This window comes from Sparus aurata, chromosome 2 (genome assembly GCF_900880675.1).
Source record: "Sparus aurata chromosome 2, fSpaAur1.1, whole genome shotgun sequence".
Classification (NCBI taxonomy): domain Eukaryota; kingdom Metazoa; phylum Chordata; class Actinopteri; order Spariformes; family Sparidae; genus Sparus; species Sparus aurata.
Genome location: NC_044188.1, coordinates 2,351,942 through 2,379,123, shown reverse-complemented (window position 1 = coordinate 2,379,123; position 27,182 = coordinate 2,351,942). Strand labels below are relative to the sequence as shown.

Here is a 27,182-nt window from a genome sequence, read left to right as displayed (position 1 = left end):
CACCCGTCTCTCTCCACCTCTCTCTCTCTACCCGTCTCTCTCCACCTGTCTCTCTCCACCCGTCTCTCTCTCCACTGTCTCTCTCCACCTGTCTCTCTCTACCCGTCTCTCTCTCCACCTGTCTCTCTCCCCCGTCTCTCTCCACCTGTCTCTCTCCACCCGTCTCTCCACCTGTGTCTCTTCACCTGTCTCTCTCTCCACCTGTCTCTCTCCACCTGTCTCTCCACCCGTCTCTCTCCACCTGTCTCTCTCTCAGCATGTGTGCATGGACTGTAAGAAGAACTACTGTAGCCGTTGCTCCGCCCAGGTGGAGCCCCGCCCCCGCCTCTGTCACACCTGTCAGCGTTTCTATGGCACCCTGCTGGTGCGGGCGGAGCTCATGAAGCTGAAAGTGAGGGAGCTCAGGGACTACCTGCACCTGCACGAGATCTCCACCCACCTGTGCAGAGAGAAGGTGATGCATGAACTCACACTGAACAAAACAAACACACCTGGGAGTGTGTGAGCCGCTGACCTGTGACCTTTGACCCTGTTCTGTAGGAGGACCTGGTGGAGCTGGTTCTCAGTCAGCAGTCTTCACCTTCCAGTGAGTCGGCACCTGAGACCCCGATCACCGACACCACGTCTGTGACCTCTGACCCCCTGATCTGACTCCTGACCCCCCCAGCCCGACCCCGTCCCCGTCCCCGTCCCCAGCCCCGACCCCTGACCCCCCTGCTGCACAGCCTGAAGTCCCGGCCCCGCCCACAGAGACCACACCCCCTGAGCCGGAGGTTCAGGAAGAGGACCAGGTAAAACCAGAACCTGCTCATGATCCTGTTGTCAGACAGAGTGTAAAGATGTTCCCTTAGTCAGGTCTCAGTCTGGATTCTGGAGACTGATTCAGTGTGTTTTCTGTCTGGTTCAGACCTGGGACCCGGAGGAGGCCCCGGTTTCGGGTCGCAGGGCTTCCCTGTCCGACCTGAGCTGTCTGGACGACATCGAGGCGCTCAGCGTCCGACAGCTGAAGGAAATCCTCGCCAGGAACTTTGTGGACTACAAAGGCTGCTGTGAGAAGTGGGAGCTGATGGAGAGGGTGAGCCGGCTGTACCAGGACCAGCAGAACCTCCTGGGTGAGTCTGAGAACGAGGATCTTAGTTTATTCTTTAGTTCAGTGTGCAAGAAGAAAATCAGTCATCATGAATTTGTTCAGACGATGATGTCAGACGTTGTTCTCTGTCCGTCTTTCAGCTGCCAACGCTGTGAACGCCTCAGGTGAGTCACGAGAAGACAAATCAATAAATGGAGAAATAATCAGCAGATAAATCGATACGAAATAATACGTTACAGCCGTCATGTGTTCCGAATGGTTTTGTCTGTTTGTCCCTCCAGAGTCCGGCGGCGGTCCTACGGGTCTGGAGGAGAACCTCTGTAAGATCTGTATGGACTCTCCCATCGACTGCGTCCTGCTGGAGTGTGGTCACATGATCACCTGCACCAAGTGCGGCAAAGGATGAGCGAGTGTCCCATCTGCCGCCAGTACGTCATCCGAGCCGTCCACGTCTTCAGGTCCTGAGTGCAGAAACCGGACCAGCACCCAGGTAGACCTGCCACACCGGTCTGATCCCAGATCAGCCCAAACTGCCAAACCCAGATTAATTAATCCCTCATTTAACTTCTGAAACTTGATATTAATCTTACATTAGATGCCAAAGTCTCAAGACAAATCATTAAAACTCTCCTTCTTCTTCTTCTTCTCTTCTTCTTCTTCTCTTCTTCTGCAGGACGAACCATCTCCAAAGCAATAACCTGCACACTTCCTCCTGAAGGGACCTTTAAGAGACAGAAAATGTTTTTATTTTGTGAATTCTATTTTTCTAGTGTAAATAAGATGTGCGGTTCGTCCGTGTGACGATATAAGAAGTGACCTTATCAGGCTGCAGAGCTGCTGTTTGATCACAAACACTGAATGTACAGAGCGACTCTGACAGCTTCACCGAGGTGCATCACACGTCTGAACCTTGAACCTTTAACTCCTGGACTGAGGATCCTCTGTGCCTTCACCAGCTCCTCACACCTCCCGGACACTCAGCAGGGAATCCTGAGACTTCTGAAGAAGTTTCAGGACACCAAAGGAGGCGTAAATCTACCAAAGTGAGCCGTGGCTTTACCTCGACAGGTGAGGAGGGTCCACGCACACCTTCAGACAGTCACACATGGCCTTTAACTTCCTGTTTGTTTACAGCGGACCTGTTAGTGAAGCTCCCGCTCGGATATCAGCCGTCTTAATGTTTACACAGTGAACGTGTGTAATAAAACCCAAACTGCTGATTAAAACTGTTCAGACGTCCGCAGTTTAAAAAATGAATGTCAGCATGAGATAACATAAAGTGGAAGGCTCTGTAAAATCTGTTAGCAACCACAGAGTGATGTAATCTGTAGTCCTAACACCCGGACGTCTGTTAGCATCGGTTAGCATTGTAGCTCCTCTGGTTCCCCTCGGTACCACAGTAAACGTCCCACAGTTTAATTATAAAGCTCTTCCGTGTGTTAAAAGCAGTTAGCGGTTGCTAACAAGTGTCTAAATGAGACCACAGAGGATTTAATTTAATTCCGGCTTTTAACATCACAGAGTGTTTGTTCATCTGTGAAGATTATCTTGATGAACAAAACCTGGAGGGATCAGAAACTTGATATTATTTTCTGCAATAATCCAAAATCCAATTCAATAATCCCACAGAGGAACCAGGACGATGCTAACATCAGTTAGCTTTAATAACACATCATGGCTACAACACTGAAAATGTTGTGAGTAAGTTTTTCAGAGTTTGTGGTCGTGTTAAGATGAAACGTGTGACGGAGCATCTTAACACGCCGTCACTGTACTGGACCGGGAACAAGACGACTTTCTAGATATTATGTGTTTGTTTTAAATCTCCATGGCCTCCCTGAGAGACAGAACAACATGATGTATGTCTCTTTGGTTTGAAGTTAAAACACTGATTGCACTAATCTGTTGATGCTGAAGCATTTTGACTTCATCTTTTTGGTGGAAGAAGAATAATGTGTTGTGGAGAGACGAGGCCGGAGAGACATTTTGTCCTTTTCGTTTTTCTTGAGTTTTGTTGTTGTGGCATAGTTGAGGGTTTTTTGTTTTGTGTTAATATTTTTTAGTTAACTTGCTTTTTGTGAGACGGTTGGATGGTTGGAGCTTCCAGCTGTTGTAAACTTTGGGATCGCACATTTTATTTGTAATATTTCCTGTTTGGTCGTGATCAGCCGCGGTACGTTTTACTGCACTCTGATTTCTGCGCTACAATTAAAGTGAATAATGTGTTTACGGCAGCACTGTGTGAGCTTCATATGATCAAGCAGACAGAAACACACAATACTGTTCTCTTCTTCAGCTGCTGAGACCAACACAGCTGTTAGCTAACGTGTTAGCATCCAGCAGTGTGTTTGTCTGTAGCGCCGTGCTTCCAACAGTGCCTCCTCGACGCCCCTCGTCACAGAACCAGTCATTACTAACAGATTGTGTCACTGAAGATGAAGAAAGATGAAACAATCCAATATTTCAGAAAAATCTCATTTAAATCCTTAGAAACAAATTCAAATTTAGCAGCAGATTGCTGGCTTTGTGTGACCCAGTGGAGGGTCCTGACGCCGAGCCTGGTCCCGACCCCCAGCCCGGTCCCGACCCCCAGCCCGGTCCTGACCCCAGCCCGGTCCCGACCCCCGGCCTGGTCCCGACCCCCAGCCTGGTCCCGACCCCCAGCCTGGTCCCGACCCCCAGCCCGGTCCTGACCCCAGCCTGGTCCCGACCCCCAGCCTGGTCCCGATCCCCAGCCTGGTCCCGACCCCAGCCCGGTCCCGACCCCCGGCCTGGTCCCGACCCCCAGCCTGGTCCTGACCCCCAGCCCGGTCCCGACCCCCAGCCTGGTCCCGATCCCCAGCCTGGTCCCGACCCCAGCCCGGTCCTGACCCCCAGCCCGGTCCCGACCCCAGCCTGGTCCTGACCCTCAGCCCGGTCCCTAACCCTCAGCCTGGTCCCGACCCCAGCCCGGTCCCTAACCCTCAGCCTGGTTCCGACCCCCAGCCTGGTCCCGACCCCCAGCCCGGTCCCGACCCCAGCCTGGTTCCGACCCCCAGCCCGGTCCTGACCCTCAGCCCGGTCCCGACCCCAGCCTGGTTCCGACCCCCAGCCCGGTCCTGACCCCCAGCCCGGTCCCGACCCCAGCCTGGTTCCGACCCCCAGCCCGGTCCCGACCCCAGCCCGGTCCCTAACCCTCAGCCTGGTTCCGACCCCCAGCCTGGTCCCGACCCCCAGCCCGGTCCCGACCCCCAGCCTGGTCCCGACCCCCAGCCCGTTCCCGACCCCCAGCCCGGTCCCGACCCCCAGCCCGGTCCCTAACCCCCAGCCTGGTCCCGACCCCCAGCCTGGTCCCGAGCCCAGCCTGGTCCCGAGCCTCGGCCCGGTCCCGACCCCCAGCTTGGACACCACTGCTTTAGTCTCCTTGAGAAACACTAACGCTGAATGTTTGATTCCACTTAAACTTCTTGATTTAGAAACTCTGTGATGCTCTTAAACTTCACTGGAATCTGTAAAACTAAATGAAATGTTTTTAAATTGAACAGAAAGAGAAGAAACTTTAGTTTTCTGAGTGAACTTGTTGAATAATTTTGTAATAAAAAAACGATTTTCTCTCAGTTGTGTGTCCTCACGTGATTCTGTCGGTACAAGCGAAGGCTACGTTACGTTAGCTTAAACCCACAGCACAGGTCTGCACTACACCGCACAACATCATGATCTGTCCTGAACTCAACGTCATTCCCTACGCGGCTGTTTTCTGTCTGACCAGCTGATCGGCTGCTGCGACTGCTCTCGTCAACATCTGACACGTGTTGTTAACAGTAGTCGTGCTCGCAGGTTCTTCAGAACTACTGCAGAAGAATTGCAATTTAATTTGTGACTGCGTACGTGAATATAGAAAAACAAGTATCATCACATTTTGAGATTTTGGCTTTTGGAGGAAACTGTTCTTCTCTGTCTGATGTTCACACAGGAAGTAAAGAAAAACACTGTAGAAATGTTAATGAGCAGACAAAGATCCTCATTGGCTGATTTTTGTTCTGCCCAAACAAACTAAATAATCAAACATCTCTTTGTTTTCATGACTGAAGAAACAAACTGACCTTAAAGGACAACTGCATACTGTTTTACTTTGTTTATAAGTGGCGGACCCTGCCATCTGTCTCTTTATTCATCCATATTTCTGAGTTTGTTTTATAGCCTCATTAATATTGTAAATATTACAATTCTGAGTTTGAATTTCTTCTATAAAACTACATAATGCTCCTTTAAGACATCATCAGCTCCTCCCACACCAGCACTGCTTTCACAGTAAAGGTGAGGATACAGGTGCACTCACACTTGACAGGCGGCTGGAGCTGCGTCTGTTTGTTTAACATGGTCACACTCAACCCTCAGACCTCCAGGTGAGTTTAACTTCACTTTAACATCTGGAGTTGTGTGCACGTCCTCTGAGGAGCCTTCGAGTCTTCTGAGTGTATTTGTAATAAATGCTTAGATGGAGAAAATGATGAGAAGCATCAGAATGGTGAATGATCTGATGTCTGTGTTTTATATTGTTACATCTGTATTCTAGGTGTTTTGTTTTTGTACCTGTGACGGACATTAGAGATTATCTTCAGGTATAAACTTGTAGTGTAGCAGGTGTTACAGGCTTCATTCTCGTCTCATTAAAATTTAATAGAGGAACATTTAGAAATCCCATGTTTTCACTTGATCAAGCATTTTCAAACTCCTCCCACTCCTTCATACATTCACATAGAAAATCCATGCAAACTTTCACTTTATGAATTCAACCTTTTGATTTCATTCATACTTTTTACACAGTCACAGTTCAAAAAAAGCCATTTTTAGATTTTTACATTGGTGCATATTTGTTTACTAAAAGATATTGATGCTGATGTTTAGTTTAGATACAGATTTAAAATCATGTTTGACTTCCGTTTAAATTTTTGAAATCTAAAAACACAGAAATTCTCATTTACACATATCAAATGTCGCCTTTTAGTCAGCAGTCCTCTAAACCTGGGTTTGTTGTGTCTGTTGATGTGACTGAAATGTTTAGCATGTATTCATCGTTATTGAATGATAAATAAATAAATAATATATATATATATATGTATTTGTGTAGCTGATGTGGTGTACTCTGGTGAGTTTAGGATTTAATCTCCTGAGAAAAGACTTTATTAAACTATAAAATGACCAAACATTCTGAACACCTGGGGTCGCGAAAGTAAGGTGTGCACTGATTGGTCAGTTAGCGAGTAACGGCCGAGATTCCGATTGTCTATTGGTTACTTGAGAGGAAGAGGGCGGGCTCTCCGCTGGCTATTGGCTATTTGCTGATTCAGTGGGCGGAGCTAGGTTTGAACCAGAGTCCCGCCGCACTGATAAGTGTCGGGTTTCCTTCGGTGACAGTTAGCATGAAGCTAAGCTAGTCCTCCATCACTATTATCAGGGCAGAGTTCTGATAAACGGACCCGCCCTCTGGTTCGCATCAGCGAGCTTTATGGACCAGCACCGAGGCGTTTAGACCGTTATAGTGTCCGGTGTTTGAGTGAGTTTTAACTTTCAGGATAGTGGTTTTAAAGTTCGAGTGAGTGGGTTATCATGGCAGAGGGAGCGGACTGCGGTCCAGTCAACGCCGAGAAGAGAAGACAGCCCGCGGGGAGGAAGAGCCGAACCAGCCAGCAGAAGAGGAGCTCCAGCAGCCGGGTAACGTTACGGTCTCATCCGAAGCTAACTGAGCTAGCTGCTAGCATCACAGTTAGCTCCGCTGGTGTTTTCAGGGAGTTCACAGAAGAGTTTAAACTCATTAACAAGTGTAAAGTGACACCCGGAACACACGGACACGACTCGCAACAAACCATTTGTGACTGTTCTGAATAAAAACGAGAAGTTTAAATCCCGTTCTGCGTTCAGTCGAGAAGCTAACTCTGCTCAGCAACAAGCTTTTGTTTAGAAAACAACAAGAGGCCGCCGGTGTTACACTCGACAACTGTGACCGGCTCATCATGTGACACTTGAAAACTTATTAAAGAACTTATATTAAACCTCAGTGTTCACAGTTAAAACACCAGAACTAAAGAAACTAAACACTGTTAACTTAATAAACTTAAATCAGGCAACAAGTGTTTGACTACAGAGATGTTCACTGACGTCACACTGCTCATTTTTAGTTGTTTGATAGATAGAATTACTTTAATGATCCCAGACTGGGAAATTATTTGATTTAGGAGAGTTATTATTCATTAGTGATGTCATCATTGCAGAATTAATGACATATTACTACAAAAGTCTTTCATATCGCCCACGGTGGCGATATGAAAGACTTTTATAGTAATATGTCACTAATTCTGTGGTTAAAATGTAAAAAAGAATGATGACATCACTATAGAACAAATGATGATGCAGCATATGACCATTATGAAAACAGCACATCGATGAAATGTTCGTAAGTTGTCTGTAAATTCAAAATTTACACGTACACTAATATTCCACTAACACAATGCCTCATGTAAACACCCTGATCGTTTAATTAATTAGATCTATTTATTAGATTGTTTGTCACATGATACATGATGTCATAAATCAGCTGAGATTCTTGTGCATGCAAACAACATGTGAAACAATTCTATAAACATCCACGGTTGCCTTGCCACCGAAAATACAAACAAAACACAACAAAAGAAGATGTGTGTGAGTTATTGAGACACATTCTGTCTGCACATCAGCTGCTGAGGACGCTCGAGCTTTGTGGTTTACAGCAAATCTTTCTATAAGAGCAGCGTCCCTGAAATGAAACATGGCGGTGATGAAACAGATCCGGTCTGTGGCTGATTACACTCTCTGTTGCAGATCTTAAAAGATTAAATGATTTGTTGAAGGCTCTTAACAAGTTGTTCAAACAAGTGTTTAGATGAACAAAGATGATAAAATCCAAATCAGTGGAAATGTCTGAAGGCCGCTTGTAACACGACTGAGAGTCAAAACGGTACAAGTGGTTTCGATAATCCTCTTTTTCTTCAGTTATACGTGCACATGTCAAAAAAGTTATACTCTGATTAAATCTCATTGTGTTAATCGTTTTGTCAAAGTACCAAAAGTAACTTCTTCAATATTGATCGCGGTGTTTGTGCAAAAATATTGTAATATTCGATTTTGTAGTCGAGTCGTCACATTCATGAAGGTTTGTCAGGATTTCAGTATTTCAAAATAAATATTGTGCATGAAGAGATGAAAATATCACTATTATTTTAAACCATTTCACTGATGATAGGTGATGCTTTACATTTAGATCGAGTTGATTTATATCATACATCCTTGAAGTTTAGGGCATAAATGATAATATGAGTTGTGTATTTAAGGATCAACTGGACTGATGAAGCGTTTGCAGAGAGACAGTTTCAGATGTAATGCAGCAGAAAAGTTAACGGTCACATGATGTAACTTTAAGAAAAACGTCTGAAAGTTTTATTTGTTGATGATTGTTTATGTAGATATGAACTTCTGTCTGAATGTTAAATTGACAGATTTGTGAATCCAGTTTGGTGTGAGTGTCTGTGTGTTTGTTCCAGGTGAGTCTGGAGAAAGTTCTGGGTATCAGCACAGTCAGTGGCAGCGGATTGACCTCCGACCCAAACTCTGGACTCATCGCCTATCCTGCAGGGTAAAGCCCCGCCTCCTCTGACTCACCTGTCTGCCACAAACATGAAGGTGAAAGTAAAAGTTGAACCCTGCTGTGATTGTCCTCAGAGTGAACCTGACTGCGTTTGTGTTTCAGATGTGTCATCGTGTTGTTTCACCCGAAGAAGAACAAGCAGAGTCACATCATCAACACGTCCAGGTGAACCTACCTGTCCGCTCCACCCTCACCTGCTCAGTCAGATGTGATGACCGGCTCAGATTCACCTTTTTATTCTAGTGTTTTAGTTTTGTGGTTCTGGTCCTGGTTCTGTGCTGAGGTGCAACTGTGTGTTTGTGTTTCAGGAAACCCTTCAGCGCTCTCGCCTTCTCCCATGATGGAAAATACCTGGTCACTGGTGAGGTAAGAGCCGGGGGAACACACCTGAGTCAACAGGCAGACACCAGGGAGGACAGGTGAAGCTGTGTATGTGTTTGAATCTCTGTGTGTGTGTGTGTGTGTGTGTGTGTGTGTGTGTGTGTGTGTGTGTGTGTGTGTGTGTGGTGTGTGGTGTGTGTGTGTGTGTGTGTGTGTTTCAGAGCGGTCACATGCCGTGTGTGCGGGTGTGGGAGGTGGATGGAGGTCAGGTGGCCGAGGTTCAGTCTCATAAATACGGAGTTTCCTGCGTGGCGTTCTCCACCAACAGCAGCTACATCGTCTCCGTGGGATACCAACACGACATGACTGTTAGTGTGTGGGACTGGAGGGTGAGCACACACACACACACACACACACACACACACACACACTTCACACTGCTCACATTACATGTTACATTCGCCGCCACAGCTCGCCGTCTGCTGCCGCTGAACATGGTCAGAACAGCACGACCTCGAGAAGATGGAGCACATTGATGTGCAGCTGAGTTTCCTTGCTGGCCCCGCCCACTAGTTCCTGCTCAGCCTATAGACTTATGTATTGTGATGACATCACAGATTTTAAAATCTCTTTTCTCAGCTTATTGAATGTTTTACAAATATAAAACCTCCACAGATCAAACATTCATCAAAGAGAGTCATTATCTTAATTGCAGCTCTTGATGTCCTGCCAACACTTCCAGACGCAGTACATGCCTCGAGTGCAGGATGAGTCATCAACAGTTTTCATTGTTTTCCACGACGTTACACACCCGAAAATACCTACAGAACATTTCTTTTTCCACTGTCGGGCCCGATACTGCTGTGAGTGTTGAATAAATCTTCTTCAGCTGGAAAGAAATAAACACTTCTGTGAACACACGCGTCTGAAGACCTCTGAGTTTCTTTAATAACGAGTCTCTGAAGCAGATTAACAAATATTTTTTGGAATGAGTTTTTACGAGTTCCCTTCATCGGAACCACTTAACATATAAACATATTTGGACAGATCAGCAGTGGCATTAATGACTGAGACGTTAACATGTGTTGTGCTTCCTGTTTCCTGTCGGTGAGCAGAAAGGTTCGATCATCGCCTCCAACAAAGTGTCCAGCAGAGTGTTCGGCGTGTCGTTCTCTCAGGACAACAGCTACTTTGTCACTGCGGGAAAGAGACACGTCAAGTTCTGGTACCTGGACGCCTCCAGAGAACGACGGGTACCTTCCTGACCTCTAACCAGCCAATCACAGCTCAGTCTTCACTCGTCTGCTCAGCCAATCACAGCTCATGTTGCAGCACTAACAGGTACCCCTCTTCCTTCTCCTTTACAGGTGAACAGCACCGTGCCTCTGATTGGTCGGTCAGGGTTGCTAGGTGACCACAAAGACAGTATCTTCAGCGGGGTGGCGTGTGGGCGTGGCCTCATGGCGTGCAGCACCTACTGCATCACCAGCTCCGGTCTGCTGTGTCTGTTCAACAGCAGCCGAGAGCTGGAGGCCTGGGTCGACCTCAAGGTGGGTGAGGAACAAGACGCACCTGAGCGATGTGATGAAAGACTCGAAACAAATCAATATGTTGTTGTTGTCGACAGACGTCCTCGGCGAGCTGTCTGGCGGTCAGTGAGGACTTTATCTTCTGTGGTTGTGCTGACGGCCTCATCAGAGTTTTCAGTCCATCCAACCTGCAGTACATCTCCTCTCTGCACCGGCCTCACCGGCTGGGAGTCGACCTCACCCAGAGTGTTCAGCACGGGTACAGAGACTGCAGACACACTGCTGAGATACAAACACCTGGTGAGTACTCTGATTACTAACTGTGTCCGTCTCCTCAGCAGCCTGTTAACTGCCAGTCCAGGTGCTCAGTACCCCGACACGCTGGCTCTGACCTTTGACCCCGCAGCCAAACACCTGACCTGCGTGTACAACGACCACAGTGTGTATGTGTGGGACGTTACAGATGTGAGGAACGCGGGGAAGCTGTACTCTGCCCTGTACCACAGCAGCTCCGTGTGGAGCGTCGAGGTGAGTCAGGACTTCAACATTTAATATTACCAGAAAGAATCACTCAGTTGTGCCAGAAGTATTTCCTTAATGCCTGGTTGTTGATGTTAAACTCGTGTGTGTTTTGTCTTCAGGTGTATCCGGTGCTGTCAGATGCGTCTCAGGCTTGTCTGCCTCCGTCCTCCTTCTTCACCTGCTCGTCTGATAACACCATCAGACTGTGGAACACCGACCCGCCCACCGCACACAGAAACCTCTACAGCAACGTGAGACAACAACACAACAGTGTGTAAGCACGCAGCTGTCTGTACGGCGTCATGACTCACTTCCTGTTTGTCTTTCAGGACCTGCTGAGGATTTTGTATGTGGGGGAGAACACGCAGCACCTGCAGGCTGAGGGGGAGAGGGGGGAGTCCGCCGGGGCTGATGGGAAGGCCGGGATCCGAGTTCTGGCTATCAGTCCTGACGGGCAGCACCTGGCAGCGGGAGACCGCTGTGGAAACCTGCGGTAAGAGACACAGAAACAACTTCAGCCGGAGTGTAAAGAGGCCGGCTGACGTGTTTGTGTGTGTTCAGGATCTTCGGTCTGGAGTTTCTGGACGAGCTGGTGAAGATTGAGGCTCACGACTCGGAGGTGTTGTGTCTGGCGTTCTCCCCGACATCCACAGGTACGACCTCGGGTTCAAAGGTCGTCACCAGGACAGAAGTTTTTGCAGCTTCATGGTGGTTTGAGGCACAGAGACGCCTTCTACGTTATGAACTGATGACATCTCATCGTCCTGATGTCAGTCACTCGTTTCTTTCATGTGAATGTGTGTTTGTTTTCTGCCGCCGATGTTGTCGACGTGGTGGATTTATGTGAAGCTACGTACGCTGCCGCCACGGCCAGGATGTTTGTGAAAGAAACTGTGAATACAAAAATTTAAAATGTACAATCTAATTTTAAAGGATTATTATGTAGTTTGTAGTTTTGGAGCAGAATTCAAACTGGGAGTTTTAATATTTACAATATTAATGAGGTAAAGCACAAATTCAGAAATACAATTTTTTTTTTAAGCTGATTTAAAAACGAAAAGCAGAAATTAAAACATTTGTTACGCAGGTGTTATGTTCTAATTATAAATGGTGCAACGCTCCTTTTCCTGCTTTGTTTATTTTGTTGGCAATTAGATGCAAAGAAAATGAATGATAAGATACATTTACTATCACTCCTGTTCATCAGCCAGGCTCATAATGAGTTCATCCCTCGTCAGCGGTAATCAGTCAGTCACCACATCTGTAACGGTGACTTTGTTTCAGGCCTGAAGTTGTTGGCGTCGGCCAGCAGAGATCGGCTGATCCACATCTTCAACCCGGAGAAGAACTACAGTCTGGAACAAACTCTGAACGACCACTCGGCCTCCATCACCGCTGTCAAGTTCACAGGTGAACGCATGTTAGAATACAACTGTGTACAAATACTGTAGAGATAAAAGTGAAGTACAAGTACCGACAGCTGCAACCCGAGCTGTCACACCTGTGTTACCTGTGTTCCAGGTGAGAAGCCTGAGGTCAGAATCGTGAGCTGTGGAGCCGACAAAAGCATCTACTTCCAAACAACTGAACAGGTCGGTCTGAACCGTGTATCTGTGATTTGATTTGACTTTCGATTTAAATATTTTCCATAGTATTGCTGGACTTTTCTGCCCTGGCAACTTTCATTTACATTGTTTTAAGGTGCACCTGAACGCACCACGAAGTCCCTGTCAGCTAAATTAAACCCTCGTTTAAAAATCTGACACTAATTTAAAGCTTGTGCCCTGACGGAGTGCATGAGCTCAGGTACACTCTGATCTCCTGTGTCTGACTCGTGGTGTCTGTTGTGTTCAGACGTCCGAGGGTTTGTCGTTCTCCAGGAGTCACCACGTGGTGGAGAAGACGACGCTGTACGACATGGACCTGGACTCATCCAGGACGCACGTCGCCATCGCCTGTCAGGACCGAAACATCAGGTCAGAAATAACAACAAGCTTCTCTGAATAACACACAGAGTTAACGATGATCAGCTGAACAGAGACTTTTTATTTTTCAGGGTTTACAACACTGAAACTGGGAAGCTGAAAAAGTGTTTGAAAGGCTCGTCAGGCGACGAAGGAGCTCTGCTGAAGGTAACGACGGCGCTGAGAACATGTTTCATCTGTCATCTGCTGGCTGTCTTGTCTTTAAAGTGTTATTGTCCTCTAGTTATACTGGGAGAATTGTTCTGCGATGTGATTGGCTGATATCTGGTACCGTCCTCAGGTCCACATGGATCCCTCGGGGTCGTTCTTCGCCACCAGCTGCTCCGACAAAAACATCACCATCTTTGACTACGAGTCAGGAGAGTGTGTCGCCACCCTGTTCGGACACTCAGGTGAGAAAATCCAATAATCTGTGTTTGTTTTTAAGGTAGTCGATGAGATGAAAGAGTCTCCTTTTAGTTTATAAAGTAAATGATCAGTGTTTCCTTTTATTTTCTTTCTCAGAATCATTTAAAATCTGTTTTCATCCAAACTGAGACTTTTGTACTTTTTAAACTCGTTCACTTCAGGGTTGTGTTACATCATCGTTCAGAGGTGACACATTTCTTTCTCCTCCAGACGTCTGATTTACCTGTCGTGTTTGTTTCTCAGAGATCGTCACCTGTATGAGGTTCAGTCAGGACTGCAGACACCTCATCACTGTGTCAGGAGACAGGTAACCACCCAGGTGATCTTTACTGACGTCGGGAGAGACGGGTGATCTTTCCTCAGATGTTTTGATTGTGTGTGTTTTTGTGTGTAGCTGTGTGTTCGTGTGGAGGTTGGACTCTCAGATGACCAGCACCATGAGGAAGAGGCGTGGCCTCAAACTGACCACCGCACCTGAAACCTACAGCCGCACACAGCAGAACATCAGGTGAGAGAGCGCTGACAGACGTGCAGGAGGAGCTGAACATTGTTTCAGGTCTTCGGGTTTGTTTACACTCTGTGTTGTTTCAGGAGAGAGACCTTCATCACCGTACCGTCTGCTCAGCTGCCTCAGATGGAGGAAGAGGAGGAGGAAGAGGCTGAACTCAGAACTCCAGCCAGACTGAACTCGGATCAGGGTGAGGAGGATGTTGATGTCTCAGGAACATCTTAAAGGAATCGTTTCATATTTGGAACAACCGTCCAGCTGCACTCGGACACGAGCTGATTAGATTTAGATGGTCAGAAGTCAGTTGGTGTGTTCAGAACATCTGCTGGTCTGGTTCTGCTCTGTTGGACTCAGGATGTGTCTTCAATGGACGACCTGCTCGTCTTGTGTGGCGGTCAGAGAATCAGAAACTAACGAAGCTCTGTTAATTAGACAGTTTGTGTTTGAATCCTGTCGTGTGTTTCAGATCCTCCGCTGCTCGAGACCAACGGGAAGATGCCCATGTGGTTCAGAAGACTGGTCAGTTCCATGGTCACGCTTTAACTTCCATACTAATCAGTTTACAGATAATCAATCTGTTTGTACATTGATTTGAACCCTGTGTGGGTGTTTGTGTGCTCAGCAGGGTCAGGCCGAAGCTCCCATCGTCGTCCAGGCAGACACTGAACCTCGTCAGGTACGGAGTCGGTGGACGGAGCAGCTGGAACCGCTGATCATCAGCTCCAACCTGTCCCCGAGTCAGGCAGAGGGGGAGGAAGAGGAGGGAGAGGAGGAGGAAGACTTCCACCCTCAGAGTCTGGAGAGTCTGCTGGGAGAGGAGGTGGAGGAGGACGAGGAAGAGGAAGAGGAGGATGGAGAGGAAGAGAAGGAGGTGAGCATTCTGACTGACAGACTGATTGTTGATGGAATCAGACAGATCAGTATTTATACGTCCCGACAAACTCTTCTTAAAAAAGATGGAGGTATTTTACAACAACAGCTTAACTTTGTCTTTTTGCAAGTTAGAGTCAAACAAGTTCAAATAACATTCACCAAAAACAAAACTAAAAACTGCAGCCTACAACAGGAAGGTTCAGTTTCTCACATCTGTCCAGAGTGAGCCCTCCTCACAAACAGGTCAGTAAAGGATCTCTGGTAAAGAAAACAAACATGGCTGACACTGTCAGTTTCCTCTGGTACCAGTCAGCTGATCGTCTTCATCATGCCAAGCTAGCTGCAGGCTAATGCTAAGCTAGCTGCTAACAAACCTCGTGGCAGAAATGCAGATCCTGGTTTTGATCTCAGTTCCATGAAAATGGAGCTGATAACTTCAGATCTTTGATTTAGAATTGCAGCTGTAGTGAACTGAGCAGGTGTGAACAGATACCTGATTAATATGTGATGTTCAGGTGCTGCAGAATCCAGCTCAGGACAAGAGCAGCTACATCCTCTACCCCGACACCAACACCACCGACAGGTGAGCTCCGACACCAGACACACAACACGACAGACACGACAGACACGACAGACACAGAGCCACGTTTGTGTCTGACTGTGTGTGTGTGTGTGTGTGTGTGTGTTTCTAGGGAGTTCGATGTTGAGGGTGTGACTGACACCCGGCGCTCTCTGACCCAGCTGGAGGTCAAAGGTCAGAGGGCGGAGCCAGTGTGGAGCACACAGCTGAGTCCAGACTCGGCGTGCTCCGAGGGCTCAGCAGGAAGTCTGGAGCAGCAGCAGGACGCCGGTGAGAGAGCAGAAACTTTCGATGATGATGATGATGATGATGATGATATTATTGATGATGGTGATATTGATGATGACCACGTGGTGTGAACGCGTCTCTTCTGTTTCAGACACAGACTCTCTCAGTCAGGGCAGCTCGGTGGGCAGTTTGTGTCTGGAGGACGACGAGGACAGAAACTCTCTGAAGAGTCACTTCGACACTCTGGCGTCCGGGCTGAGCGATGGTACCGAACGCTCCTCAGCATCATCGGTCTGTGACGTTTGCTCGCTCTCTGCACGTGTGTTCTGACGTGTTTGTGACCTTTGACCTTACAGAGAAGTTCGACACGGACCCGAGGACTCTGCAGCCTCCGGACGAAAAACACTTCCTGAACCCTCGACTCAGCATCTCCACCCGCTTCCTGTCCAGGTTCCAGGACAGAGTCAAGTCAGTTACCCACAATCCTCTGGGAGTGACCCTCTGCTTCTTAGAGTTTAACTGGTGGTTGTTGTCGTCATGGTGATAACAGTTTGTTCCTGCTGTGTTTTTAGGGCGTGGCCAAGTCGAGCTCCGCCTCCTGTCTCAATCCCAACCAGGATCCTAGAGGAGAGCAACGTCGGCAACACATCGGTACAAACACACTCAAACACACACCTGAGTGACGCTAAGCACACCTGAGTGACGCTAAGCACACCTGAGTGACGCTAAGCACACCTGAGTGACGCTAAGCACACCTGAGCAGCTTTACGTAGGTCCCTGAACGTGTCATGACTTACCTGATAAACTGCATATTTTAATCTTGACGGTTGCTGAATAAAGTTTCTTTAATTCAATTGATTGTTTCTCAGGTGAGCGCTGAGTGGAGCAGCGAGGTCACCTCACCTGAGACGACTTCTAACCCGAACAACAGCAACAGTGGAGGTGAGTCAGCTGTTAACGGTAAACAGGAAGTGCTGACGTCTCTCCTGTTTCCTGTTTCTGACGACAAAATGAATAAAAATCACATGAGAACAAAAAATTTAGTTTCTAAAGACAAAACGAGTGTTTGAGATGTTTTTAACGAGTTTGTGTTCGAAGGTTGATTTGAGGAGTTTGAGCTGTTGTAGACGTGAGAAGGTGATTATTGATGTGATTCATCTTTTCTTTGATTTATTAATGCTCTAATTTGCTGATCAGCTGATTTTAAACATGAATCCTTTTTGTTTAAACGTTTCAGAACAATTAAAGATCAATAATCGCTGATTCAGTCAAGTTTTAATGATTTTTCCCCAGAATTCTGTTTTGCTCGTTCTTGTTGAGCTCTTTGAGGATTTATGTAACTGTTATACCACGGCTGCTCTCAGCGGGCCCGCCATCAGGTTCTGTTTGCTTCCTGCTGATGGTTACAGAGTTTGACTGACGGTTTGGAGCCGGCGCCGCTGAATGTGTCTTTGGATCTAAATGAGGTTTAATAGAACAGAAGCAGAAACGTGTGTGTGTGTGTGTGTGTGTGTGTGTGTGTGTGTGTGTGTGTGTGTGTGTGTGTGTGTGTGTGTGTGTGTGTGTGTGCAGTGAGATGCAGACAGTCTGTCCTTCGTCGTAGCTCCCCCTGCCTGATTTCCCATCAGCCCGTCCGCCATCGAGCTCGCCGCCGAAATACTGTGGTGCTTGTCCAGTGCAGAGAAACGCTGCGAGGTGTGTGTGTGGACACCTGGGTGGGTGTGTGTGTGTGTGTGTGTGTGTGTGGACACCTGGGGTTGTTGTGTCACTCAGGTTTTCCCTCCTCACCTGGTCTGAGGTCTAACTGTCACTGGACCCTGCTGGTCTTCTCGGTGTCGCTTCATTCTTCACTCACTGAATAAATAAGATTTCATACTCGATCTATAATCAGCTTTTAGTTTCTGACCTTCTGTTTTTAACCAATCAGACGTCACCTCGAGAACCCACAACAGAAGCGCGGTGTCGGCGGTCCAGCAGGGAGCGTCTCGGCTCGGATACCTCGGCACCACGGCCAGCTCCAGGGCCAAACTGAGCCTGGACGCCTCCACCGCCTCCACACAGGAGGAGAAGGAGAACCTGTCCTCCTCGGACCTGCTGCCTCCTGCCCCCCTGCTGTCTACTGGTCCGGACCTCCACGGCACCAAACCCGATCCCCCTCAGGACCAGACCAGCAGGTGAGGTTCATGTACTTGTTCTTCTCTACAGTATGAACGACACAGCCAGCATATTTAGACATCGGCTTCTCCTCGTACTCTGTTTCACGCCGTCTCTCACCTCCTTTGCTCCCATCAGTGACGAATGTTCTTCCCAGAAGTCTCAGCGTGACGTACCTGCAGCGAGCCCACAGGCGTTGTTGGCCACGCCCACAGAGGCGATGGCGACGGGTGAAGCTGGGCGGTGGAGCGTCAGCAGTGCTGAGGAGACGCCGACAAATCTAAACCAAACCCTCACCTTCATACAAAGCCCCGCCTCCTCCATCACCCTCACAGCCACGCCCACCGCCTGTGACATCATCCAGACTGACGCAGGTGAGATGAGGGATGATGTCATAAAGTGTCTCTTCTGCTAATGTCAGAACTTTTTTCCGGCTCTTTTTGTCCGGACACGTTGAGTTTCTGACCTGTCGATGTGTCTTTCGGTCCTCAGTATCAGACCCGTCTGCAGGAGGTGACTCTTCCTCCTCTGACCTGCCCTCCTCCTCCTCCTCACCTCTGTCAGAAATGCTCCGCCCCCCTCAGACAGGTAACTCCGCCCCCCTCAGACAGGTGACTTCCTGTTATGTTCTCACAGGAATCTGTGGAATTAAATAGTTTGTTGTTGCAGGTTCAGAGTCGGTCAGTCTGCTGCAGTGTCAGCAGGTCGCCGACGAGCTGAGGCAGACGGCGAGACGAGCCGTGCACCTGTACCAACAGGTGAGCCAGTCGGTTCTGTTCCATCATGGCTCTGTGAGAAATAAGATTTTTAAAAGTTTTATTTTGGAGCATTAATTCAGCTTTTAAAAATGTCTTCAGAGATTTAGGAGACTGAAATTGTTTGATTTTAGGTCATTTTAAGAAAAGATTTTAAGCTTTGAGGAAAAAGTTTGACAGTATATTGAAGAATATTGGCCAATCACAGATCAACAGATCTGTGATTGGCCAATATTCTCCAATATACTGTCAAACTTTTCTTATTCAGTGTATATGCTGTTTTTTTTACTAAACACTCATGTGTTCCTTCATCTTCCTGTTATAACTTTATTATTTAGAGTTATTTGTGATTATCACGTGATAACAAGTGTTAATGTTTTGTTATCCTGAGTTAATTTTCAGGAGAAAACGAGTTTGTTATATGGAGGAAAATTACTCATGTGTTTTAGATCAGCAGCATCAGGACGGTCATCAAACATGGCGTGTGAACGAGTGCAGCCACTGACCGAAGATTTGTTATCAGCACAAATGAATAAAAAGCAAATATGGTTTGTTTTTGAAAGTAGTTTTCTGACGATTAACATCTCGTTTCCTCAAACCTTGAGGAAAAATGCACAACTTCTAGAAGCCTGTAGTGTTGGAAGAAAATAACATTTTGAGAAGTTTAAGTGCTGACGAAGGTAAACTAATTAGTGCCGCAGTAGAATATTTAGAAATAAAGAAACCAGAAACTAAAAGTGGACAGTTTTCATGTGATGCACTGAAACAGTAAAAGAGTCTTGAATGTGCTTTTTATTTAATATTTCTTCTAACTGTTTTGTCTTGCAGCTCAGCTCAGACGACACGTCAGAGCGACGTCTTCAGGTGACGTCGGTCCTGCAGGAGGCGTTTGATATCGTTAACTCTGAGCTGCAGGCGGCGCTGCGGGGTGGAGACGGGCGGGGCAGCAGCAGCGCCGCCTCTGGTCCTCTGGAGGACGACAGGACGATGTCTCTGCTGGAGAAATACTCTGAACAGCTGCTTCAGATGACCCAGAACAAACTGAACAGAATCTGACCCGGTACCAGCCGCCCTGCTGCCGTCTGTACGGAGGCTGACAGAGGACAAACTTAAACTTTAACTTTAACTTGAGCCTGAGTGACACAGAGCTGCTTTCATTGACATCAGTATTACATTTAAAGCACCTTATCTTTATTTTTTATGTCAGAAAAACGTTTTATCTGTTTTTAAGTCACTTTTTGTATATAAACTGTACTTTTATGTTGTTTAATAAATGTGTCAGCTGTATGAGTTTTGCTTTGTTTTTTTGAATGTTCGAATGTTAGATCACCTCAACACAGTCTGTACAACAGTCTGTACAACACAGTCTGTACAACACAGTCTGTACAACACAGTCTGTACAACACAGTCTGTACAACAGTCTGTACAACAGAGTCTGTACAACAGTCTGTACAACACAGTCTGTACAACAGTCTGTACAACACAGTCTGTACAACAGTCTGTACAACAGTCTACACAACAGTATTCTTTTCAACAGCTTCCAGGTCAGTGCCAAAGTCAATACCAACATGTCTCCTTCACTGGTTGAATGACACGCACATCTTTTTCACTCCTCATTCTATTTTATGTTAATATTCTTAATGAAAAAACACTTTTTTTCAGGAGCTTCCAGGTCAGTGACTCAAAATCACTGCCATGATTGGAAGATGAAAGTCTTTTTAAATCCTTCATGTAGCTAAATATTATTAAAAACATTCACTATGATTGAAAACATATTGCTTTGAGTATTTACGAGCTTTTATTTTCTATGCATTAACTAGCTGTTCTTTATAGTCTAGTCGGGGCTTTTGTTTTGAAGGCTGCGACCGGAACTTGTTTCCGGTTGTGTGGCTAGCTTGATGCTAGCAGCCGAAGCTAACTTGGTCTTTACGCTTCATGCTGCCGCTGACGGGCAGCTTGTGTGCCTCTCAGGTCAATGAAGGTGTTGAACATCAGACTGTCAGAACAGTTTGGACCGTCTGAAGGAAACATCAGTGACACTTTGACCCGCCAGTGACTGAACGAACCACACGGACCCTGAACGGTACCCGGCAGCTAAACTAGGTGAGCTGGCTCGTTAGCTAGCACCTGAGCGAACACAGCAGAATGGATCTGTTTGACGACCTACCGGAACCCACACAGAACCCCGGTGAGTCGTGATGAAGTAACAGTTAGACAGTAATGACAGCGGTGATGAGCCCTCCGGTACCGACAGTCTTATAACGGACGCCATGGAGCCAGAGAGCCGAGACGAGGTGCTCTGACCGGGACAACATGCTGGAGACGAGGGAGGACATGTTAGCAGTGACACCTGCACCTGCACGGTGACAACACTGTTGGCTATTAAGCTTATTATAATTTATATTATGTCAATTAAAAAATGTTATTTTTTAATTAATGTTTCTTTGATAAAACAGCATACTTTTAAATGGCTTCAGGTCACGGACATGGACCAAGACATGAAGTGAGGTCGCTAGCAACAACAATAACCAGACTCCCTTACAAATGTAGTGATTTTAAGAGTTTTTGCATCGTGAGGAGAAACTTAACAAATTTTGTGAAACAACTACGACACCGTTGAAATCACTGGTGCCTTCTTGTAGATTCGGCATTGAATATAAAACATTAACGTGTCTTTACTTGAAAAAGGACATACACATGTTTTTCCTGTTTAAAGTGTCTTACCTCCCTGCAGCTGTTTGAACACACTGTTAACACTGATTTCACCATTTACACTCCATTTATGGAAGAAGAAACATGTTATTGATCTAAACATGTCACATGTTACAAAGACACTAAACAGGAACAATATAGGCTACTTCTTTGTCCCCGTGGAGAAAGTCCCCAGACTCCCTTAACAAATGTGTCAGTTTAGTGAGTTGTTGAGTTGGAGACACTTTATAAACTCTGTGAAACTCTGTCTCTGACTCATTCTGCATTATTTGGACCTTCTTGTTCATTCAGCAAATGTTCTACATGAACTTCTTTCTTTGTGTAACTAATATATTCTTAATACTTCTTCAAAGTGGAGAAAGTCACCAAACTCCCTGAACAAAATGCTCAATTTTGAGAGAATGATGAACTTTGTGAAACGCTGTATACAAACACAGTATTAACTACTTGGGCTCTCTTGTTCATGTGTCATATATGTGAGTATATTTCTTTCTTTGTGTAAAAATATTTGCATATACAGCCGGCAGGTGAGATGAGGACGCACCTGTTGGGTTCATTGTCCAGTTTATCTATAACGTTACGGTTTGGGTCGGTTGTATTAGAGCTCAGGTTCTAAGTGGAGAAAAGTCAAAGAGCAGGTTGTTCATCAAACTAAAACCAGAATAGAATCAGACAGAGCAGAAGAGCACAGATGTTACCGTGTCGTCTCTTTTAAACCTCCTCTAACTTGTTGTTTTGTTTCCTACTTGTTTGTTTGTTTGTCGTTATTGTAACGTCGCGCTCCTGTAAAGAACTTTGAGTTGTGTGTGATGATTTACAAGTAAACTGGCCCTGACTTCTCTCCAGTTTCAGCAGCTCGACCACAGTCCACCAGAGAGGAAGAAGAAGAGGAAGAAGAAGAGGAGGAGGAGACAAGACTCAAAAGAAAGAGAGAAGATGAGGATGAGGATGAAGATGAGGATGGTCACAGTGATAAAAAGGATGAAGAGGAGGAGGAGCGGGGGGAGATCAAGAAAGTTTGTAAAGAAGGTTTTCAGCTCTTCCACCACAATGTTTGTCTCTTCTTCTCTCTGATCACAGATGAACTCTGACGTGTTTCAGACTTGGACGCTGACGGCCGTGTTGTGTTGCAGGTCTCCCGGCGCTCAGAGGCTTCGTGGCGGCGAGGCGCGGCGAGCGGGAGGAGATGCAGGACGCTCACGTGTTGCTGCCGGACATGAGCAGCTGTCTGTCCGCTCTGCCGGGACAAGTGTAAGACCTCCGACCGACAGGAAGTCCTCGGGCGTGACGGCGGCGTGCGTCTCTCTGACGTGTCCCCTCTGACGTGTCCCCTCTGTCCGCAGGTCTCGTGTGTCGTACTTCGCCGTGTTCGACGGTCACGGAGGAGCTCGAGCGTCTCGATTCACTGCAGAGAATCTTCACCACAACCTGGCCAAGAAGTTCCCGAGTGGTGAGTTTAAAGGGACAGTCTGTGTAATGTTGTGCTGTTTTACTGCACATGTTCACGTTTATTCAACCTTTTACATTCCAGTTTGTTTCTAGTTGACATTTATCTTTATTGTGACTCTGTTATTCGCTCTGATGTTACTGTGACCCTGATCACGTCCGGCACCAGAACCTCCTCTGGGTTTAACCACATTCTGTCTAATCGTATCTTAACTCAGTGACATCAGGCACTTTGTGATTAAAGCCTCTGAAATGAATCTTGATGGTTTTGGAGTTTTGTCAGATGTAACAGTGGAACATCTATTAAACACACTGATTATTATATTCAGATGTTTTTAATTGGTACTCAGTATTCTTACTGACATTATTAAACTATTTTAGAGTTAAAAAGAGCAAAATAACATGATTTTCATATAATTATCAGGTATTTATGAGCATTTTTAATAAACTTGTTTATTGTCTCTCAAGAACGTTAATAAAACAGTTTCTTATAACCGTTTATTGTTTATTTACCTCTGAGATGAATACAGACTTACTTAAGCAGTTAAATATGCGTTTATTAACAGTTAATTAGGTTTTTTTGCAGCAAAAAGAATCTTTAAAAGACTTTATTAGTCTTATTAGAATGTATTAATCTTAATATGTTATAGTTTTGGCTTTAGAAATCACTGTTAACTGTTAATTAATGATAATAAAGTTTGCAGTAATCTCAATAAAGCAACAACAAACCCTCAGTAAAGATCAACAGTGAGACAATTAGTTAATTAACTCAATAATGTGTTTGTAATGTTGATATAAATGATTATAAGACCCTCTTCAGGCTTTTATTAATGTTCTTATGCGTCTATAAAAGTGTTTACAAGTTTCCCATCATCTTATCTAATAATAATAATGTTTATTATTAACACTGACAGGCTCAATCCTGCTCTGATTGAATGGACTGATAACTCAATATAAAGCTTTATCTTTGCCGTCACTGATCACTGATTGTTTCATGTCTTTCAGGAGAAACAGAGAATTTGGACAAGCTGATAAAGAAATGTCTGCTGGACACGTTCCGCCTGACGGATGAAGAGTTTCTGAAGAAAGCTTCCAGCCAGTAAGACGAGCAGAGAGAGAGACGGAGCGACAGGACGATGACTGTCGCTGCAGAACTCTGACAGTCTTCATGTGTCTGAGTGTTGTTCAGTGTCACAGTGAGAATGTGAAAGTTGTCTGAACATCGTCGAGTTCACTGCTCACAGCTGATTGAGCTCACAGTCTAATGACCTGGAACACTTCCTGTTGACCTTCTGGATGTTTGTTGTTGTTGTTCTTCTTCATGTGTTTTATATTTCTGCTGACAAACTGTTTCCTGCAGCCTCAGTCTCGTCTGTCTCTGATGTGGAACAGGAAGCCGGCGTGGAAGGACGGCTCGACGGCCACCTGCCTGCTGGTGGTGGACGACACGGTGTACGTGGCCAACCTGGGAGACAGCAGGGTGAGCTGGGAATAACACGTCACGTCAGCTGTCAGACGGCTGCAGACATGCTGAATGAGAGTTGGTGTGTGTCTCCAGGCGGTGTTGTGTCGGATGGAGGCGGCGGGAGGAGCAGACGGTCAGAGGAGGGCGGTGACGCTGGCGCTCAGTAAAGAACACAACCCGACCATCTACGAGGAGAGGATGAGGATCCAGAGAGCCGGCGGCACCGTCAGGTACTCCAACACCTGATCAATATCTGTTCCTCTGTCAGTGTCGTCAATACAGTGCTGCGTTCAAAGACTGCAGATAGACTGATGTGAGATTCTGATGATCAGGAGACTGAGTTTGTTTTGGTCCCGCAGGAAGAATTTAGAGTTAATCACAAAAATGTAATAATTGCTGATTGAATTTATGTTAATGATCAGCTGTGTGTGTGTGTGTGTGTGTGTGCGCGTGTGTTTCAGGGACGGCCGGGTGCTGGGTGTCCTCGAGGTGTCTCGCTCTATCGGAGACGGTCAGTACAAACGCTGTGGCGTCATTTCAACGCCCGACCTGAGGAGGTGTCAGCTCACAGCCAATGACAGGCAAGAACAGAACCACAGATGTTCACGGCTGTGATTTGTCAGCAGCTGACCAGAGATCCATCTCTTCTACTTCTTCTTCTTCTCTTTCTTTCTGAGATCAGACGTTCAGATTTATCCCTCTCTCTCGTCTGTAGAGTGAATATGAAGCTACGTCCAGCGGCCGGTTAGCGTAGCTTAGCATAAAGACTATAAACAGGTGGAAACGGCTAGCCTGGCCTCCCTGCATCACCTGCACGTTACGTGTCAGACTGTTTCCTGCTGACACTGGAGGAGGTTTGTGCAGCTGACGGTCGTCCTCTGTCTGTGTCTCTGCAGGTTCATCATCCTCGCCTGTGACGGGCTGTTCAAAGTGTTTTCTGCTGATGAAGCTGTAAAATTCATCCTCGCCGTCCTGCAGGTTTCTCTCTCTTCTTTTAAAGGACGATTACGGCTCTGATTCACAGAACTGTGTATCTTTAATTTCAGTTGCATTTGTTTCTGATTGTCTGACTGTCCCTCCCCCATCTCTCCTCCCTGTCCCTCCCCCGTCTCTCCTCCCTGTCCCTCCCCCGTCTCTCCTCCCTGTCCCTCCCCCGTCTCTCCTCCCTGTCCCTCCCCCGTCTCTCCTCCCTGTCCCTCCCCCGTCTCTTCTCCCTGTCCCTCCCCCATCTCTCCTCCCTGTCCCTCCCCGTCTCTCCTCCCTGTCCCTCCCCCGTCTCTCCTCCCTGTCCCTCCCCGTCTCTCCTCCCTGTCCCTCCCCGTCTCTCCTCCCTGTCCCTCCCCCGTCTCTTCTCCCTGTCCCTCCCCCCATCTCTCCTCCCTGTCCCTCCCCGTCTCTCCTCCCTGTCCCTCCCCCGTCTCTTCTCCCTGTCCCTCCCCCATCTCTCCTCCCTGTCCCTCCCCGTCTCTCCTCCCTGTCCCTCCCCCGTCTCTCCTCCCTGTCCCTCCCCCGTCTCTCCTCCCTGTCCCTCCCCCGTCTCTCCTCCCTGTCCCTCCCCCGTCTCTCCTCCCTGTCCCTCCCCGTCTCTCCTCCCTGTCCCTCCCCGTCTCTCCTCCCTGTCCCTCCCCCGTCTCTTCTCCCTGTCCCTCCCCCATCTCTCCTCCCTGTCCCTCCCCGTCTCTCCTCCCTGTCCCTCCCCCGTCTCTCCTCCCTGTCCCTGCCCCGTCTCTCCTCCCTGTCCCTCCCCGTCTCTCCTCCCTGTCCCTCCCGTCTCGCTCCCTGTCCTTCCCCGTCTCTCCTTCCCTGTCTCCCGTCTCTCCTCCTGTCCCTCCCCCGTCTCTCCTCCCTGTCCCTCCCGTCTCTCCTCCCTGTCCATCCCCTTCTCCCTCCCTGTCCTCCCGTCCTCCTCCCTGTCCCTCCCCCGTCTCTCCTCCCTGTCCCTCCCCCGTCTCTCCTCCCTGTCCCTCCCCGTCTCTCCTCCCTGTCCCTCCCCGTCTCTCCTCCCTGTCCCTCCCCCGACTCTCCTCCCTGTCCCTCCCCCGTCTCTCCTCCCTGTCCCTACCCCGTCTCTCCTCCCTGTCCCTCCCCCATCTCTCCTCCCTGTCCCTCCCCCGTCTCCCCCCTCAGGGCAGCGTGGAGCCGAGGCCGGGCCTGTCGGACCAGGAGCTGAGGTTTGAAGCCGCCTGCCAGCAGCTGGCCGGTGAGGCAGTGAGGCGGGGCTGTGCTGACAACGTCACTGTGATCCTGGTTTCTATTGGCTCCTGAACACACACACACACACACACACACACACACACACACACACACGCACACACACACACACACACACACACACACACACACAGCTGATCTGAGCGTCTCCTCCTTGTCTTGTCTGTTTTCCAATAAAAAGCTTTTTTCTTTTATCTTTGCTGTCGAGTGATTTATTGATCCGAGTGTTTGTGTCCTCATTACTCTTTTGAAAGTAACTAAGTACATTTACTCAAGTAGTGTACTGAGTAAATGTAAAAATGTACCGCAGAATTTCGAGGTATTGTTCTACTCAACTACATCTCCACTGTACAGTTATTTGACATCTGGAGTTAATTTGCAGATTCAGATTATTGATCCAAACTCAATCCGACCTTATTGATCCCTACAACAAACCCAGAAATATATAAAGTAATTAAAATCATCTCCAGCAGCAACGTTAACGCGATAAAAATAATAAATGCATCAATAATTATAAACAGTAATACATGAATCCCAAATCTGACATTTTGTTTTATGTTTTGATAATAAAAAGTAATATTTTTGATGTAATAGAGTATTTGATATTCAGCAGAACAAACTCAACCAGACGTTACTTTAATAAATAAAGTAAATAAGTAAAGACGATCATCCAATCAGGAGGAACAACGTCACCCCGCGGCCAGGAGTGACGTGCAGTACCACTCCTGGCCGCGG

The 27,182-nt window shown here is 47.1% G+C and overlaps 3 protein-coding genes and 1 pseudogene across 9 annotated transcripts; all 4 read left to right on the top strand.

Moving 5' to 3' along the window:
- The window catches only part of LOC115571333 (E3 ubiquitin-protein ligase rififylin-like), a 3,700-nt pseudogene extending 2,125 nt beyond the window's left edge, over window positions 1-1,575 (top strand).
- Window positions 1,576-1,948: 373 nt separating this feature from the next.
- Window positions 1,949-4,179, top strand: LOC115571324 (putative uncharacterized protein DDB_G0290521). The gene is given in 3 exon segments (XM_030400679.1): window positions 1,949-2,119; window positions 3,701-3,851; window positions 3,854-4,179. Coding segments are annotated over 3 exon segments (429 nt in total). The 3' UTR covers window positions 3,961-4,179.
- Window positions 4,180-6,426: 2,247 nt separating this feature from the next.
- LOC115597600 (WD repeat-containing protein 62-like) lies at window positions 6,427-19,900 on the top strand. Of its 4 annotated transcripts, none has more exons than XM_030443696.1 (34): window positions 6,427-6,784; window positions 8,647-8,738; window positions 8,853-8,915; window positions 9,059-9,116; window positions 9,293-9,460; window positions 10,187-10,324; window positions 10,439-10,621; window positions 10,699-10,859; window positions 10,939-11,128; window positions 11,242-11,373; window positions 11,452-11,615; window positions 11,684-11,775; window positions 12,407-12,532; window positions 12,644-12,714; window positions 12,977-13,098; window positions 13,179-13,254; window positions 13,388-13,499; window positions 13,759-13,822; window positions 13,910-14,023; window positions 14,107-14,213; window positions 14,490-14,542; window positions 14,649-14,894; window positions 15,412-15,479; window positions 15,589-15,746; window positions 15,856-15,969; window positions 16,061-16,172; window positions 16,277-16,355; window positions 16,574-16,646; window positions 17,277-17,399; window positions 17,632-17,878; window positions 17,997-18,232; window positions 18,351-18,446; window positions 18,528-18,616; window positions 19,442-19,900. In XM_030443696.1, the coding sequence occupies exons 1-34, from the start codon at window positions 6,680-6,682 to the stop codon at window positions 19,667-19,669; spliced, it is 4,260 nt and encodes a 1,419-aa protein (XP_030299556.1). In that variant the 5' UTR covers window positions 6,427-6,679; the 3' UTR covers window positions 19,670-19,900. The 4 variants fall into 4 exon arrangements, with proteins under 4 accessions (XP_030299556.1, XP_030299548.1, XP_030299538.1 ...); XM_030443688.1 differs by having other exon boundaries at window positions 6,428-6,784; window positions 10,942-11,128; window positions 14,646-14,894; XM_030443678.1 differs by having other exon boundaries at window positions 6,428-6,784; window positions 14,646-14,894.
- Window positions 19,901-20,484: 584 nt separating this feature from the next.
- Window positions 20,485-26,641, top strand: ilkap (integrin-linked kinase-associated serine/threonine phosphatase). Of its 4 annotated transcripts, none has more exons than XM_030443802.1 (10): window positions 20,485-20,801; window positions 22,172-22,345; window positions 22,459-22,576; window positions 22,669-22,775; window positions 23,777-23,870; window positions 24,164-24,251; window positions 24,330-24,466; window positions 24,698-24,817; window positions 25,133-25,214; window positions 26,364-26,641. In XM_030443802.1, exons 1-10 carry the CDS (start codon window positions 20,759-20,761, stop codon window positions 26,499-26,501), a joined length of 1,101 nt encoding a protein of 366 aa, XP_030299662.1. In that variant the 5' UTR covers window positions 20,485-20,758; the 3' UTR covers window positions 26,502-26,641. The 4 variants fall into 4 exon arrangements, with proteins under 4 accessions (XP_030299662.1, XP_030299654.1, XP_030299668.1 ...); XM_030443794.1 differs by having other exon boundaries at window positions 22,172-22,354; XM_030443808.1 differs by lacking the exon at window positions 20,485-20,801 and adding an exon at window positions 20,810-20,976 and having other exon boundaries at window positions 22,172-22,377.
- The last annotated feature ends 541 nt before the right edge of the window (window positions 26,642-27,182 follow it).

Excerpts from the sequence above, each read along its gene's own strand:
- LOC115597600 (XM_030443678.1), top strand. The coding sequence starts at position 6,680 with ATGGCAGAGGGAGCGGACTGCGGTCCAGTCAACGCCGAGAAGAGAAGA. Across the intron at positions 14,543-14,645 it reads CCATGTGGTTCAGAAGACTG|CAGGGTCAGGCCGAAGCTCC; the intron begins GTCAGTTCCATG and ends TTGTGTGCTCAG. Across the intron at positions 18,233-18,350 it reads CATCATCCAGACTGACGCAG|TATCAGACCCGTCTGCAGGA; the intron begins GTGAGATGAGGG and ends TTCGGTCCTCAG.
- ilkap (XM_030443794.1), top strand. The coding sequence starts at position 20,759 with ATGGATCTGTTTGACGACCTACCGGAACCCACACAGAACCCCG. Across the intron at positions 22,355-22,458 it reads CAAGAAAGTTTGTAAAGAAG|GTCTCCCGGCGCTCAGAGGC; the intron begins GTTTTCAGCTCT and ends GTTGTGTTGCAG. Across the intron at positions 23,871-24,163 it reads CTGAAGAAAGCTTCCAGCCA|GAAGCCGGCGTGGAAGGACG; the intron begins GTAAGACGAGCA and ends GATGTGGAACAG.